Below are 18,391 nucleotides of genomic sequence, written 5' to 3'. Positions count from 1 at the left end.
AAAGACCTCTAAGCTTGTAATAATTTCTTTTGGAGAGCTTTACACACCTCCATTCTAATTCTTATTGTAACTGGATAATTTTCCAAGGGTAAATTGCTACAAACTTGAGAGAAGAACAGCAACCATGCTTACATGGTATTGTGGGGTTCTCAGCCAGATGTAAGCTAAATAACAGTTGGGACCTTACAGAGTTGTCCTCATATCACCTTTTCTACATCTCATTTTGAGAGCTACGTTTGGACCCCAGAAAAGCGCTCTAATGAAAATAAGCCAACGTAGGAATGGTTTCTTCAGTTGTAAGGAGATCAAATGGTTTTCCAGTCCTCTATTCATAAAGTTTCTCTGTGCTTTAAACAATTATATTTTCATTTGGATAATCAGTGTTATTCTCACAGCAAGTTTCTTCTCCTTGGATTTCATTAATTCAATTCCTTAAAACATCTCTACAAAATTACTGCTAATTTTTAAAAGGAAAAACGGATGCAACATTTAAATTGTTTGCTCTCTTTCCATTGACAACATTCTTCCATGTTGATGGCTTGCACTGTTTGGGTCTGGTTTAACAGAACAATATGGTTTAACTGAAATGATTCCAAGTCCCAATGGTTAAGTAAAACTGATTGTTACACAGAGAGCTCTGAACCTTTTTCAGAGACAGAAAATTCTTACCTAATTTCAAACATACAAAACTCTGTGTTTCATTATGTTGTACCAAAAGATTTTTCCCAAGGGATGCAAACTCCCTTTGCTAAAAGGTAGCTGATATTAATAAAGCAGTAATTATTTTTTGTCCAATGTTGCACAGACTAATATGAAATTCTATTTGAATTAAACTCAGAATGTGACTTTAATAGAACGTGAAACACAATAAATTTCAAGCGATATTCTCCATTTCTCAGCACGAGTATGTTTTCTTTCAAGAAACATGCCTATGCTTGTGGTCTATTTGCCTGTGATTCCTATCTGATTGATTCCAGGAAGTTTGGAATTTTTATGAATCAGAGGGCAGATATCAACCATGTTATTCCAGCGGGGCACCAAAATGCTTGTGAACAAGAACTAGAAAGGCATTAAATATACATATTGCTAATTTAAACATAGTTAAATATTAATACCAAACAATTGAATAGATGAATGGGTTAAAAAAAAGGTAGACATGCATTCCAAGGAACTGAAAACTTTCCGTGGCCTTGCCCAAAGTGCCTCTGTCCAAAGATCTCAATCAGACTGAGTGGCGGTGCAAACTGGGAATTTTAGAGGGAAAGTTAAATAGTTTGGAAGATACCAGATTAAAAAGATGAGTGTGCTCTGCTATAACAAGGTCATATAATCACAGATTATTATATGAGAAATAGCATCAATTATTTATTCAAGTGAGCTATATCAATAGCACATATAGACTCAAGTCCTATACAGGTAGTCCTCACTTAATGACTGTTTAATGATAGTTTGAAATTACAACGGCCTTGGAAAGGGTGCTATATGGCCTGTAAAGCACTTCCGGCCATTGTAAAACATTGCACTGCCCCCAACATAGTCACATGGCCCATTTCGGGTGCTTGGCAACCGGCTCACATGTACAACCAATTGCCAAGCACCTGGCGATCATGTGATTGCCATTTGCGATCTCTGCTGGCTTCCCCATTGGAAGCTGGCAGGGAAGGTTGCAAGCGGAGGGGACGCGGCGGTGTGAAAGAACAGATCTCAAATCTTCAGGATTTGAGCTCCATAACTGCCCAGCACTGGGAAGTTTCCCCTCTCCTTTCAGCAGTGGCAGTCTTGGAGCTCAAATCCTGAAGATTTGGAGACTGTAACTCCCAGCGCTGAAAGGAGAGGGGAAACCTCCCAGCACTGGGTAGTTATGGAGCTCAAATCTTCAGGTGCTCCATTCACCACTGAGAGAGGGGAGGGGAAAGAGGATGGAGTGAAAGAGTGTCTGCTGAAGGAGCTTACTTAATGATCAGAACTGGGAGTGCCCAGATTGCAGTAGTTGAGGGAAGCAGTCATGTAGGCCTTTCACTTAACAACTGCTTCGCTCAATGATCGAGATTCCAGTCCCAATTGTGGTCGTTAGGCAAGGACTACCTATAAGTGCTATTTTGGAGGAAAATGTAGCCCTAGTCGGACACTAACATCATCTTTTACAGAGATACATTCAATTTTTCATGAATTTTTCTGTATATTTTTAGGCCTGAGATTAAATGTGCTTTAAATAGATGAAATACTTAGCATTTTAAAATTCTACTTGAGAGGGTCAAACTGAACCTTATCCATTTCCTTGCATAAAAATAAAAAAAGTTTCTACTCCCCCCATTACCATCAGAAGTGTTTACAGTACGTTTTATATTTTCTGTTTTATAGAATATTTCATACAATAACATAGAATACTTTGCACAGTTTAAAACTCTAAGTTATATTTCATGAAAACCTGCAAACTGATTGTCCATTACACATTTCTTATGCTTGAAGATAAAACTTTGTAGAGGTTTCACCTTCCAAAATACTGACTTTTAAGAACAGAAAACTATCCACATTTATACATAAGTTTCAAATTGTCCTCTTTGGGCAACAACAACTAATACCTCACTTATATTTTTAACAGCATGTATCAAGGCAGCAATTCTCTGGTCCTTGGAAGGCATCCTAAGTGTGATAGGATTTTTCAGACCTCTTTCTTTTCAAGTTCTTTCCACGATGCAATGGAAAGTTCTGCATCCCATACTTTTCCAGCATTATAGTTCCAACAGAGATCACCAAAAGGAAGTGGTTTGGGGGCATGTGTTGCTTCATAGTCTTGGATTCAGAGGATGGAGAACTATACTAGCCTTATAGCCTGCAAGAGATTATTTTCTCCCATTTGCATTAATAGGTGGGAAATTGTTTAGCAACACCAAAGACAATACATTTTAAAAGAAAGAGAATAATGAATTACTCCACCCTTCTATCTTTCCAGCCAGCAGTAATCCAGCAAGGGTTTGAATAAGATTCCCTCTAGCTTTGGATCTCACAACCTCACAACAAGAATTGCTCTGCCAGTGAAGCTGATCCAATCAATAAGGGCACACACTGAAACATTAAGAACTGAGTTATATATACTCAGTAATGTGTCCCTGGTTTATGGAGGGAATAATAGTAAGTGATGTTTATCTGGCAATATACTAATGCCTTGGAGGAGAAAACCACTTATTGCCATATTGTTCAACATGAATGAAAGTTAGCAACAAAGACACAGATAAGTATATTTTCCTCTCAACTCTTCATGGCCTCTATCAAAACAGGGGAAATAATCTCATTATCAAAGTTCAGGGAAAAGGAAAAAAGTGCTGTCCTAAATCAATAGAAGATTCAGCAGCTTTATGTGATATATTTCAATTTTTTTCACCAATGTCCAAAGACAGAATATTTAATAGGTGAGTAGAGGGTGAGGTCCATTGGCATGGTTTAATATTCGAACAAATGTGTATTTTATTTGAACATTTTTTTTGAAATATTTAGAGATATAAGGTATTAATAACTGTTAATGTAATACTTCTAGTATTCCTGCCTAGCTATGTGCTTCTCAGATACAGTCATTTAAAAACATTATTTACCACTTGGATTTCACATTCAATGATATGGAATCTATGAATGAAATATGCATGTATAGCACTCACTAATGTTGCTGAGAAAATTTAGCAGGAAAAAAGACTATATCATTAACCAATTCCTTTATAAATTGTGGCTTCATCTTCCATGTACATTAAAGGAAGTTATGGTTATGGGAGAATTGGGGAAACATCAATAAGTTATTGCATATTTTTAAGTTGCTGGGAGTCGAGCGGCATATAAATTTAATATATAATGGTTGGTTGCACAGTCATCCAGATGTTTATTATGATCATCATTATTATTATTAACAACAAAAAATAATCTTTAAATTCTGAGGGATGTAGGAAAGAAGGGATCAGGGTTATTTTTCAAAGCCTGATTTTCAGTTTGCAGATTGTAAGGCATTAGGAATTTCACACAGTACAGACATTCTGGGGTGATCCAGCAGTTTTTTAAACAAAAATCTATTCCAGGAGATTTACTTGTAGAAAATTGCTGGATCACTCTCAGAATACCTGGACTGGCATGGCCAGGATGAACAATGGAATGCTCCAGTGTCTCCCTTTTTTGGAACAGCATACACCCCAGGACCAGATTAGGTCCCACCCTGTTAATTTTTAAGAAAGCCATTGCAACGTGGCTTTGCAAGAAAGTCTTGGGAGCATTTTTTTAAAAGCAAGAGCTGAAAACTATGGTTATTAAATGATCTACTAAGGCAATGTCCCATACTATGGTCCAAAGATAATCTGTAATACTACTGCAGGTTCTTCCCGGTACAGGTGCAGAAACAATAACAACCTTTTAAATAGATAATTTCTTAAAGGATGGCTTAAAATCTACTAAGGTTTTGTTGCTATTGTCTAAATCCTTACAAGATTTCATGATGAAATTACCAAAACTTTGTAAGATTTTATGATCTCATAAGACTTTGGTCATTAAAATACTGCAAGTATGGACTTGCTAAACTCTGGTTTTTATGGTAGTCCTCAATATTTGATGCAATACAGTGATATGTATAAAGGAAAAGATTGGTAATGGTTAAATTAAGACTTCACAGAGTCAGTATTAAATAGAAATGGGAAGAGTATGGAGAAAACAAACAAAAACAAATTGTGCTTTTCCCATTTTCTTTTCCCTACTGCAGAAAAATGTGTTTTTTTTCTTCCAGGAACACTGGCATCTTCACAAGACAAGGAGAGACTGAGTACTTTTTGTACACGTTCTTGCTTCCTCTTTGTTGACTTTTGATTCAGTGGTTGATGCATCCTCCATTAGGTCTTAAAGCAGTAGGAATATGGTAGTATTTTATTGTTGTCAATAATCAGCATTTATATAACTTTTGTAAGAAGTTACAAGGTCAAGTTAAAAATTTTCTAGATCAACAGAAATAAATAAAATGGATTAATCTGCTAAACACTATAGACAGAAATAGAATACCAAAAATCTAAATGTTTAAAACTAACTAGATCAGAAAACTATTTTATGATTAAAGTATTGAAATACTAACATATTAAGGACTAAACTGTTGATAGAGTGTTATCTTTTTGTGATCAGTGGCAAATGAGACATAGCAGAAAACAAAAAACAACACAGAATGTGTTAAAATGTATATTTATGAGATCTAAAATAGGAGACCAGTTTCCTGCATAAAGCAATGACAGCTGAAAGAAATTTTGCAACTCTCCTAGAGATGGTAAGGTTCCAGTCCGAAAATAAAAAGCAAATGAGATTATCTTCAGTACAGACTGAATTTCTGTTAAAAAGTGAGGTTATAAGGGAAAGGCTCAGGTTGTTGTAGAAAGGACATTGAACGAATTTGTAGGCTAGCATCTTAGGTTTCTCCAGGTCAGAGTTTGCTCTGCAGAATGAATACTGTTATACCTTTCCTCCAATATCACAGAGGGCAAGATATTAAAGCAGGTTAGGGAAAAAGCTCTACGATACGCTGGGCAGATAATATTGAATAGGTAATTTGGTGATGTGAAGTTTTTCCTGATTATATCCTGCTAGTATTGAGTACCTAATTTGTTCTGCTCCATCTGGAGAGCTATGAACCTCCTGCTGGACTGCAGCTCTAGCTCATGATAACCTCATGGCCAGCAGGAATGTGGTGGACAGCAGCAGTAGTGTCCATTTATTTACTTCTAAATAAAGGTTTTTAAAAATGAGTATTGAAGGCAAAAGGAGAAGGGGACGGCAGAGGATGAGATGGTTAGATAGCATCACTGAAGCAACGAGCATGAAACTGAGCAAACTCCGGGAGGCAGTGAAGGACAGGAAGGCCTGGCGCGATATGGTTCTTGGGGTCACAAAGAGTTGGACACGACTTAACGACTGAACAACAACAATTGCATAATATGTTCCTGGAACAGGATTTTTTTCCCATTGCTTCATATTTACCAGAATTTTTTACATTGCTATTGGTGATCAATTTCAATTAATAAGAACAATGTTTAATACCCCCTGAATGTTTAACCTCGCCTGAATACAGGCTATATACTTATTGAGATTACTCTTGGTAATAGTTACTTTTAGTAACAGTTATAGTAATGTAGCAATCATCATCTCCCCTTCCATAGGTGACAAGCATTCTGTTTATGAAGTCTTCACAACATTATCTTGAATATCTCTAAATAGTGTATATACTGAGATTTTGAAAATACACATGCTTATTAATATAGAATTAAGCATTAATTGCTATTTGGAATGTTTATCCCTTTTTCATTAACTTTAAGAAAGATCAACAATTTCATTGAAAATATATCTAACTTTTTAACTTACATATTTGCAATTCAACAAGATCCTAAGGAACAACTCATCAGGAATGTATATGTTCTATACTGTGGACATACAACACCAACAGACACATGACTATGGGCTAAAATAATGTACATTTTACAAGGAAAAAAAGATTTCTACTGTCTAGAAAAATATGAAAGCATACATGAATATTCTTAACTTTGCATTATTATTCTACTTCTGAAAAAGTTAAGGAAAAGAAAGGGCCTATACATTGCAGTAAAAGCCCCAACATGAATAACTAGAAATATCTCAAAAGAGAAAAGGGTTGCTAAAATAGGTATCAGCAGATACTGTTCATATACTTTTGAACACATTTTTATAGACATCGGGATGAGAAGCTGGACCTAGAAAGCAATACAGATTTTCAGGGAGATTACTTCTTTCATCAGTATCACCTTTTCCTCCTGCATTTCTGGGATCATAGAGAATCAAAGTATATACACTACCCAATACAATGAATATTTGTAAATCCTTTAATATGGCATTTCAAGGCATCTGAGGATGGAGCAGAGGAGAACCAGTGTGGTATAAGAATTGATCATGAAGCTTACTATGTGACTCTTGGCCAGACACTACTTCTTACCCCAATCTTCCTCACAGATTTGTTATTTTTAATGGTATATAACTGGAGATGCCCATGTGTACCATTTTAAGCTGCTAGAGAGTGGGCAAAATTAAATGTAAAAACAAGCACACACACAAGTTTGGGTGAATTTACATCCCCATCTTTAAATTGATTATTCCAGACCATCTCTAGCTGCATTAAAGGAAAATTAACACAGGGTGGCTACTTGTTATCATGTCCCAAAGTGCATATTAAGTGAAATATTTTGAGAAAACCATATGTTTGCTCATGAATAAATACTGACTTTTGATTAGATGAAGCTCTCATACATAAATTTATATAGATCTAGAAAAATCAGTTCTATGGATTGCAAACAGGGCTTTGCAATTGCATAGGATTTTTTTCCTGAGGACTAGCAGGATGTTTACTTTTGTAAACAATAAAAATAAGGGAAGGATGTATCTGTAACAAGTTGGATACTGACTGGCATTTTACTGGTGGAAAGGATTCATGCTGCTATTGCATTCCAAAAATATGTCAAATCCTTTGAAATAAAACATTGAGAAACAATGAACAAATATATTTTAGACAGGAAAGTAAGAAGGTTGCAGTAAAAATATGGACCGCAATAAATAAAACTCACCACCAAATACATCTCCATTCTGGTAGTTTTTCCCCTTCTGAGCTTCCTCTTCATTTTGTACAGCAGAAACATGCTTGGCTGATGCACAGCCCATAGTTTCATTTAGTCAACTCCAGCTTGACTGAACCGCAAACCATTTCTACAGATGTGCACACATGGTCTTTGTGTTTTTTAGAAAAATAATCCACCTTCCAGCTTTGTAGTCAAGACACCTTTTAAAAATCTGTTGATATAAAAAAAGAGGAAGAAGATAAAAATTCAGTAGGTGTACAAGCTAAATGGCTATTACTAATGTTTTCCACAGTGAAATATCTAAAAAGAAGGATGTTCCTTAGTGGGCAAGAACCACATTATATAAATTCTTACCTATCGAAAGAGCCATCTATATTCTTTAACCTCTATGAAATTATGAAAAAGAAATACGTTTGTTTTAATGGCCAAAGCTTTCTTTTGATTAGCAAGCTTTGTCGCAACACACAAAATAAAGGAAGGAATTGTTTAAATTAAATTATTCCATGTACTTTCCTACAAACCACGTGTCTGTTTCAAGGAGATAATTTTCATACAAACGATGCCTTTATTGACAAAGTACTTTCATTTCTAATACACAGTTATCATATATGTCAGCTTTAGGAAAAGGGTCAATTATTGATGAAGACTGTTGAGTAAATAGTTGCTCAGTAGCTTCATGAATAATTGAATACTATCAATTCCGTATATCCCTATAAATCAGACCATAGCATCAAATCTCTATTCTATCACCATCTTGCTGAATCAGCATAAATCCACACATGGACTGAACTTCAGGTAGTCATAACTAGTATATGGATATCATTTTAAGTTGCATGGGCTTCCTGAAGAATCCCTTAGATGCAAATTCATGTGATATGTCTCCTACCAGAGAACACCTATGCTTACATAATGTAAAGTAACACAGAGACCTCTGAATACTATCATTCATTCATAAACTAGATTTTCAAGGCCTCATATTCTTCACTGGGGGGTTTAGTCACTCAACAATCCTACTTTTTGTAAATCTTGCACTTATCTACACAAACTCATCAGCTGTTTACTTGGTCTGCTGTTCCTGTATCTCTGTTTCCATGAAAGCTATAATTATAAATAAAATCATGATACACTAATTATTTTTATTTGCATAACAGTAAAAACTGGGACTAAGATTAAATATAAAGAAGGCCAAACTAATGACAAGGCACAGCAACCAGCTTTAGAAATGACAATGAAAATATGGAAGTGTGGATAGCTTTTGCCATTTAGGATCAATTATTAACCAAGAAAAAAAAATGCTGCGGACTAGCACTTGGTAGAATAGCAATGAAGACCTTGAAAAACATATTCAAATGCCAGGACATATCTATACGAACAAGGGACAGAATTGTGCAGGCAATTCCCTGCAACACTCTATGGAAATGGAAGAAGTAGGATAGGAATGGTATTGATGCGTTTAAACTTTGGAGTTGGAGGAGACTGAGAATACCATGGATAAATAAGAAAACAAATGGATCACAGAACAAATCAACCCAGAGTTCTCAAAGCACAAATGACCAGGTTCAAATTATCATACATTGGACACATTTTGCAAAGACCTAGTTCTCTTGAGAAATTTATAATGCTGGGAAGGTGTAAGGAAAGAGGAAAAGAGAACAACCAGCAGCAAGACAGATGGACTCAATTATAGTGGTAATGAGTGGAAGTTCTAAAGGATGGGTTGCGGACAGATCATCCTGGAGAAAATCCATCTATATGATTTCTAAGACTTGACATCGATTTGCTGCTGCTGCTGCTGCTGCTGCTGCTGCTGCTGCTGCTGCTTCTTCTTCTTCTTCTTGTATGCTTCCTTGAAATACTTCAAGTAGTTTACATCCATAAAACATTAAAAGTATACTACAGCACATCTGTAAATAACACTGTATCAGGCATTTTGACCAACCACTACCTCAGACTACTACTCCCATGGGATACTACCCTCTGCTTTGAAGGCTCTGTGGAACAGCATATTCATTACAACCTTCCTGAATGGTAAACAGGGAAGTGCCCAACCTGACACGGGAGGGCAAGCTCTTCCAGAGCAACAGAGATGCATACCAAGAATGACTTCCTCTGAGACCCCCATCTTCTTGAAATCTGGGGGCAGAGAGATCCACAGCATGTGTCATCCCTTCACAGCATGCCATCTCAGCCAGCTCATATTGGACATACAGGTTCCACTGCTACTCAGACATCCCCAGAGGTAATAAAGGTCCTGGCCATAATCAACATACCAAGGTCAAAGGTATGCTCATGCAACAGAAGTCACCATATAAAAAATACTGGTACTTGAATAACAGATGTACAATGTATATACATTTCTGTTAAATACATGTGGGATATGCAAGGAAATCAAATCCTTCATATCAATATGGGGGATACATTTAACAGATGTAACAAAGCTACATTCAGATCTGTCAACAACCACCACAGTAACAAAGAGGTTAAACAACCTGTTGCAAGGCATATCTTATTACCAAATGTTGGATCTGAAAGTTACTACTGAAAAAGAGAGAATTCAAATAATCTCTTTGATTCCCACCCATCCATCATATCTGTTGTCTTCCCTTCTACTTGCTTCAATCTTGCCAAACAATATTTTCCAGACCATAGTTTACTCACATTCACATGCCCAAAGTATTTGAGTTCTTGTTTGTTGATCATTGCTTTAACAGAGCAGCTAGTGGCTATTTGGTCCAGACTGATCAAACTGATAATTCTTGTAGTATCCTCTTAACTATCTCAAAACCCATACTTTAGGAGTATTTATCTTCTTTCTCATTCTTAAGTGTTCAGCTTTCAGAACCAGACTGGAAATTCCATTGTTTTAACTATTCCAATCTTTGTTGTTATTTAAATTTCTTTATCATTTGTCATTGCCTTCCTCTCTAAGATTAATCTTTTTAATTCAGCATACTGTCCATTTTATTTATTCTTAAGCCTAAGGAAGCAAAATGATTTACCACTTTATTGGTTCATGGTCAACAGTAAGTTCATTAAGCATGTACGGTGACATTAACTGTGATTTCAATGAGGGTTTTTTGCATCTTTTTTGCCTTCATTTAGCAAAGTAGGGCCACCAGTACTTCGTCCAATCTACCACTCTGATAATATATTCACTGAAGAAAACAGATATGGGGACAATATGCATCTTTACTAAATCACTGTGAATTCATTTTTATTGCCATCTGTGGTTTATTGTAAAGATTCTTCAGAGTATAATCATGTATTCCAGTATTTCCATTAATCTTGGAATGTTCAACATTCTGACCTGACATACAAAGTTAAAGATCTAGCTGTAGTCAAGGAAGCAAAGATCAACCTCTTTATAAGTTTCTTGCTTTCCCCATATCCATCCTATGTTAGTTATTTGACCTCATGTGTCTCTGCCTTTTCAAAAACCTTCTTTTAGCAGCATTTGTCTCTGCAAGCACATTCTTAAGCAAACTTTTCCAATCCCTTTTGCTCCATATTTGTTGACATGCTGCTATTAGTGCTTTAACTGCCTCTTTTCCTGCAGCTTTACATAGTTCAGTGAGCATTTCATCTATGCATGGTACTGTCCTATCTGACAGCTGGTCTATTGCCTTTATTCCTCATTTTCTGCAAGAGCTAATTCTGAAATGTATTTTTGTTCTGCAAATATTTCACTCTATAATCCCATTTGTAAAAATTCTCAGCATGGTCTTTTCATCTTCCTTTGACCTCATCAAATCTCTTCCATAATATTTTTAGGTATTCCTCTTAGGCCTAAATTTTCATGCAATTCCTTTGATTTTGAATGGATGAATGAATATTTTAGTATTGTTCATTTCCTTGTTCACTTCCTATATCTGTTGACATTTTTGACTGCTACATCTTTTCTTGACCTTTCATATTTCATACTGAAAGTCTGCGTTCAGTCATTGTATGTGGTGCCCAAGGTTTTTATTTTCTCTCTTTTCCTATTATGATAGCTTATTCTGAAAGCACTTGGATCCTTTCTTCTTTGAAACTCTGAAAATACTTTTTCCACTTCAACTTTCATGATGTCTCTTATCTTTTCTTATAGCTCCCATGTTTGCTTTTGCATGAGTTATTGTACTGAATCTGTTCCTTACATTGATCTTATATTCTGACTGACCTTCAAGTGAAATCTTGCTGGCACATCTACTCACTTAATGTTCTAAATTTAATCTGTATATCTGACACCAATAATTTATGGTCTGTTCCACAATCTACATCTAGCAGTGTCCTGGCTGACTAGATTACACTTCTCCAGCTTCTGTTTCTCATTATTTAGTCTATTTAATTCCAATACTGTCATCTGGTGATGTCTATGTCTAGAGTCTGTTTATATTGCTTGAAATAAGTGTTGGCAATAAACAAAGAAATCTCTGCAAAATTCTATTAGCCTATCTCTTGCATTATTACATTTACCCTATCCAAATCTTTCTGATTCTATTTACCTCCAGATCTACAATTTTTGCATTCCAACTACCCATTAAGAACACTACATCTTTTCTTGATGTCTTATCTAGTAATTTGCCACAGAATTCTTCAATGTTCAGGATTTCAATGTGGAGAGTCCCACATTCAGATCAGAAATACCATATATTGTCTTGAGTGTTTCAGATCAGCTTGGAGAGAGTTAAAAAAAAATGTTCACTTGCATCCATTCAAAACCAAGTGCCTAAGAAAGGAAGATTTAAGCACTCAAATCCATATAATTGTGTTTATTTTTATTAAGATTAGATAAACAGCAGTATTAGTTCAACATTACACAATTAAGGTAATGTGTGATTTGATGCTGGTTTACACAAAGCGATGAGAAACTCAGTGTATATCCAGCAGGCATTGTCAAATCTACTACAAGGTCTCTATGGCACATGTGCAAGATTTCTCTGGAAAACATCTATATGGAAATTACATCCTCTAATTACTAAGTACTACAGAACATTTGGGTGGCAGGGGAAGCACAATAGAACTTAGAAGAACTGGGAGAAGAGAAATCCTTGATGATGGGTGCCTGAAAAAGTGTCATATAGTAACGGAAGCACACTGTGCAAGGCAGACATTCTGGAAAGTAGTGGCACATTTTTTGTCAGTGGAGCAGAAACAGAAGCACTGTATTTGCTAACTAGGTCATTGTTGTAGTAATAACTCTCCTTTCCAAATCCTTGCTCACATCTCTCAGCTGTTCTGATTTATCATCTGATATCCAAGAACCCATTTTAGCATCTAAATAGAGTAAAATCTTAAACCTGCTATTAAAAGTGCAAATAAATATCTAAATAACCATGGATTTTTATGGGAAGGAGTTACAAACCATTATAAATACAACAATTCCATCAATTCTTGCAATTTATTTATTATTGAGTTAAGACTGCTTTTATATTGTATTTTAATTGATTTTATCTTCTCTGTAAACCACCCAGAGTCACTTTTTAATGAGATGGCAGTGACAAATTTGATAAATAAATAAATAAATAAATAAATAAATAAATAAATAAATAAATAAGAAAGATCCACTATGATACTGACTTACACAGTAGAATACATTAACGGGAACTTTTATTAATTTTCCTATTTGTTACAACTTTTTTTGTTAATTTGTACGCCCCCTCCCAAGTCATACTGCAGCTGATATTACATATTACAAGGCATGTCAAGTAATGAATTCTATAAGTAAATGTTATGCTATATGAAGGAGTACTATCTTTTCTTTGTTCTAGATCTTTTTTTGATCAACTTTATTTATAATCCTGGTGCTTTGAGAAAGAGTGAAAAACTCCTTCCTGTCCTCATTTCTCCATGCAAAGCATGACTGTAAACACCTTAACCATGTGGTTATTATGTTGCCTACCTTTTTTTTTTTTTTTTGCAAACTCTTAACACCAATGGAAATATGATTCCAATCTCAGAATGTCCAAAGAGTACTTCCCTTCTATTTGGACTGTACCGTATCATTTGGGAAGGACTAATATTCATTTTTAGCCTTTCAAGGCCCTCTGAAGGACTCAGTCTCTCTCTCTCCCCCTTCTACTATTTCTGTAAATAGATAGCAAAAATCATTACGCTCTGCTAAGAGATACTATGCAGTCGTCCCCTCTTGGGATCTGTGCTCATTCTACTGTCTATGATGGTAGCACTGGCAGCCTTCCTTTAGTAAAGTCCCTTGTTGGAGATATGCCAGGAAGCTATGTGGGCACAACCTTCTACTTTTCTCCCACACTATAGGCTAATTCACCACTCTGAAAGATGCATTCTTTGGAAGAGGAGTCCTTGCTTCAACCACCAAAGGATGATGGCCAGACCTTCTCCCAGAAGCTTACTACTTATTCGTAAATCACAGAGACTAGATAAAGAAGAACTATAGTTGGAGTTGCCCAGAGTTGCTTCACAAGATGGTGGCCATAGATCAGATCAAGTAAATAAATAAATAAAGATTATTTTGAAAATACAACAACACATATCAGAAAAAAAATTAATTTGGGAATTTTAAGAATTATTTCTTGAAGCAAAAATATTTAAAAGTACTGTCTGCAAATCAAAATTAGACTCTTTTACTACTTTTCAAAAAATAAAATACAAATTATCATTTCTTTTACTGACTTTTATAGCCCCTTATTCCTTTCTAATTTTAAGCTAATTTTAACAGCTGAACTATGTCTGTTTTATTATTCATGCCAGTCATTTTTAAACTGTGTTTTCAGGAAGTCTGGAATTCTTTGGAATGCAACCAATAATATTTTAACAATTACAGGTAGTCCTCAAGTTACAACCATTTGTTCAGCGACCAAAGTTACAATGATGCTGAAAAAGGAGACTTACAACTGGTCCTTGAAGTTATGGCTCTCCAAGCACCCCTGCGGTCATGCGGTCATGGCAACCTGTTCACACTTACAATCGGTTGCCAAATGCCCCACAATCACATGATTGCCATCTGCAACCTTCCCTGCCGGCTTCCCTCAAGCAAAGTCAATGGGAAGCTGGCAAGGAAGGTTGCAAGTTTCTGGGATAAGTCTCCCCCTCAATATGGTGCCCTCCTTCCCCCCTTTGCTCACACATACCCCACAGCCTCTTTCTTTGGCCTCCCTGCACTCGCACACATGCATGCACACACCCTGCACTCTCCTTCCTCAGCCTCCCTGAACTTGCACACACAGGCCCCTTTCCTTGGCCTCCCTGTGATCGCACACACACACGCACATACCCTGTGCCCTTTTTCCCTGGCCTCCTTGCAATCACACACATGTACCCCATGACCCTTTCTATAGTTTCCCTGCGATCACATGCACCCTGCGCCCTCATTCCCTGGTCTTTCTAAGCTTGCGCCACACTGAGCACCCCCTCCCCAACTCGTGTGCAGTCTGTGCCAGGCCTCCCAGGGCCTTCCCCACCTCCCTGCAGCACCCCTGCACTCCTTACTTGGGATTCCCTCTGTTTCCCACTTAACAACCTGCGTGTCTTGGGTTGTTGCCTGGATTGTCATCACTAAGTGATGTGGTCATGTGACATCATGCTTTATGGCCGCATTGCTCAGCGATGGCAATCCCGGTCCCAATTACAGTCGTAACTCAAGAACTACCTGTATGGCAAAAAGCAGACAAGATTTCTAGAAAACCTCATTTCCATAATTAAAAACCTTTCTTCCAGTATGCAACTGCAGGGTTGAATTGTAGGGTGCACTCTGTTTATGTGGCATGAAGTACAGAAGAGCTGGTTTTACAAAATATGAACCTGCAACTGGGTGTGGCGGAAAACAGGGATCAGTCTGGTTAATATAATGTGTTTCCTGTATTTCCAAATCTAATGTAAAAAAATCAGGCACATTAGTGTTCTATGCCAGTGCTAAAAGTCTCCAAGCCAAGATGGGTGATTACAAACAAATCCAAGTGCTTGATTGCAAACAAGAACATTGAGATAATGAATGTAACAGAACCTAAAGTAATAGCGAGAAATCAGTGAGACATGGTAATTCCTGGATACAAGCCTTATAGAAAGGACAAGAAAGGGCACAATGGGGAAGTGGCTGCTCTTTAAGGGTGTAAACTCTAACATATTAAAAACTACTGGAAAACCAGATTCCTCTATAGAATTATCATGGGTGACAGTATCTGGTCACAAATGTAAATTAGATTAAGAGATATACTAACGATCACCTACCTCATCAAGAGAGATTGGGACTGGTTTTGAGAAGGTGAAAAAAATCATGCAGACATACAGAGAAGAGGGCCTTGCGATAGTGGAGGATTTCAATTGTCCTCACAGAGACTGAGTATGCTGAAAGGACCAGATCTCTTCCCCATGCTTCAATATTACAGTTACTGAGGCTGAATTACAATGTATTATATAAGGTAGGAAAGGGTCAAGTAAGTCCAAAAAGAAGCCAGTGCTGCTCTCTAGCAGTGTGAAGGAAACTGTAAAAGTTAAGGAGGCTTCCTTCAGAAAATAAAAGGCTGTTCTAATGAGGAATAGAAAAAAGTAGCAGAAACTGATAGAAAATGTGCAAGGTAAACGTAATACAAAAAAAGTATTTGAAGAGCATTTAAAGAGAAACAATAAGAACTTGTCTAAAAATATTCAAAGCAAAAAAATCAGCCAGAGAAGTGGTTGGCTGTCAGATGACAAGAAATGAAGAAGGATATGGAAATTATAGAGAAACTGAATGAATTCTTTCCATCTGTCAAGATACAAGACAAACATCTGACCCTGCACTGGCTTTCTTAGGGAGGAAATCAGAACAACTAAACCAAGTTAAAATAACAGGATATTCTAGGGCATCTTGAAATGTTACACAATAACAAAACAAATTACTGAGTCCTGATAGCATCCACCCAAGATTTCTTAAAGAACCCAAATGTGAAATTGCTGACTTCCTAACAAACGCGTCCATCAAAATGGGCTCAGCACCAGAATTGTGCAAAACAACTAATGCAATACTACTTTTAGAAAACAGGATCCAAGGTCATCCAGGAAATTATAGGTCAGTCAACTTAACATCTCTTTGGGGAAAACTGGTAGAAACTATAATCAAAGAATTAACCAAGCACAGAAGATTCTGCAAGATTCTGCAAAGGTAAGTCTTGCCTCACCAAACTTCTAAAGAATTTTGAGGGAGTGAATGGTGGTTATACTGTATATCTGGAGTTTCAAAAAACCTTTGACAAAGTTCCTCATCAAAGTAAAATCAGGAGTCACAGGATAGGAGTAGCATCCTTTTATAGATTGCTAATGGGTTAAAAAACAGAAAGCAGGCATTTTTCTCAAAGAAAGAAACTAAAAAGTATACACCCCCAAGGTTCTGGGTTGAGACTGCTGCTTTTTAACTTGTTCATAAATTATCTTGATTAAGGGGTAAACAGCGAGCCGGCTAAGTTTGCAGATGAGCTGGCTAAATGCACAGGACTGCCTGTAACTATCCAGAAAAAAGATCTTGGGGTCATAGTGGATTGCTTTATGAAGACGACTCAGGTGAGGCAGCTGTGAAACAGGCAAAATCCATGCTAAAGATCATTAGGAAAGAATTTAAAATAAAACTGTAATTCTCTCATACAATTTTATGGTATATATACATATGACATATTGTGTATAGTATAGTTGTGACTGCCACATTTGAAAAAGTTTATAACAACAATGGGGTAAGTATAGAAGAGGGGAACCAAAATGGGAATGGTGGTCCTATGCTCATGTCTTTCACATGGAGAGAATGAAGGACCAACTCAAGACTGGAACCGCAGAGATCTTGGTTGACAGAAATGAGCAAGGCCTTTTATGAAATGCTTTATCAATGCCTTAGGAAAAAAGTAAGTATTGCTCAGAAGGGGAGGAAGGCAGAGAAGACTGCAAAGGGAGCTCCAAGTCATGTTGTTTCAAATGTAACAGGAAGCTGACAATATGATGGATACTATTCTGCAAGGGTTTACATTTTCTTTCTGAGCAAAGTCTTCAAGGGATTTCCACTTGGCTGCATAAGACACCCTAGTGCAGTGTTTCTTAACCTTAGCAACTCTAAGATGTGTGGACTTCAACTCCCAGAATTCTCCAGCCAGCATGATTTCCATTTGGTTGCATAAGACAACCTAGTGGGTGGCTTTCTAGAAGCTAAGTGAACTTCCTCTACTTTGAGGCAGCAGCACCAAATCCTCCAGGCAATATGGAATCAAGGTTTGGGTGGAATACCTCTCCATAATGGATGTAGGGCAGGTCTGGAGTGTTTGGAAGTCAAAGATATTCTCTGAGAAGAAGACATATTAGAGGAATAAATCATAGCTACTAAGACCCCAATGGTGTGATGAGGATGTAGTTGGTAGAATTCCTGCTAGTCTTCAAAAGAACTCTAGTCAGAAGGGAAACTGGCAGAAAAGAAACGTTTTGAAGAGGCAGTACCAGCATCAGTGGGAACCTTTGGATGCAGGGTGTTTGGCAGAGGTAGAAGTGGGGAATGGAGCTAGAAAGGAACATCTATTTGTTGCAGAGAACAAAGAAGGGTTCCTGTAGTCCCTATTTGCACACTGTTGTGCACAACTTTTGAAACTTCTGCAGGATGTCATTGGTATTTGTATTTTAGCTGTGGCCTCTAATGTCAGTCTACGACAGCAGAGCCAACAGAGGCAATGAAGGGTGGTACAGGACACCACACCCTTGGCTTCTGAGTAGTCTCTGTGAGAAGCTATGCATAAATTGTGTGTAGTGAATGTTGCTGCTTCTGCCTGAAAGACCTGATTATCTGTCCTTTGATAAATTAGATAAAAATGGGGTCA

At 37.0% G+C, this 18,391-nt stretch overlaps 1 protein-coding gene across 4 annotated transcripts in view; it reads right to left on the bottom strand.

Annotated features, from left to right (window-relative positions):
• Positions 1-18,391, bottom strand: part of CUNH1orf21 (chromosome unknown C1orf21 homolog) — a 223,797-nt gene that overhangs the window by 70,207 nt on the left and 135,199 nt on the right. For all 4 annotated transcript variants that reach the window (XM_088153995.1, XM_088153994.1, XM_007426295.3 and 1 more), the window contains one exon: positions 7,599-7,821. In XM_088153995.1, coding sequence (XP_088010121.1) covers positions 7,599-7,692 — 94 coding nt within the window. In that variant the 5' untranslated portion in view covers positions 7,693-7,821. The remainder of the gene's footprint in view (positions 1-7,598; positions 7,822-18,391) is intronic.

This window comes from Python bivittatus, unplaced genomic scaffold (genome assembly GCF_059951505.1).
Source record: "Python bivittatus isolate LINGU-HERP-01145 unplaced genomic scaffold, Pbiv_v1 ctg000700_np1212, whole genome shotgun sequence".
In the NCBI taxonomy this organism is placed as follows: Eukaryota; Metazoa; Chordata; class Lepidosauria; order Squamata; family Pythonidae; genus Python; species Python bivittatus.
This window is presented reverse-complemented; position numbering and strand designations above follow the sequence as displayed.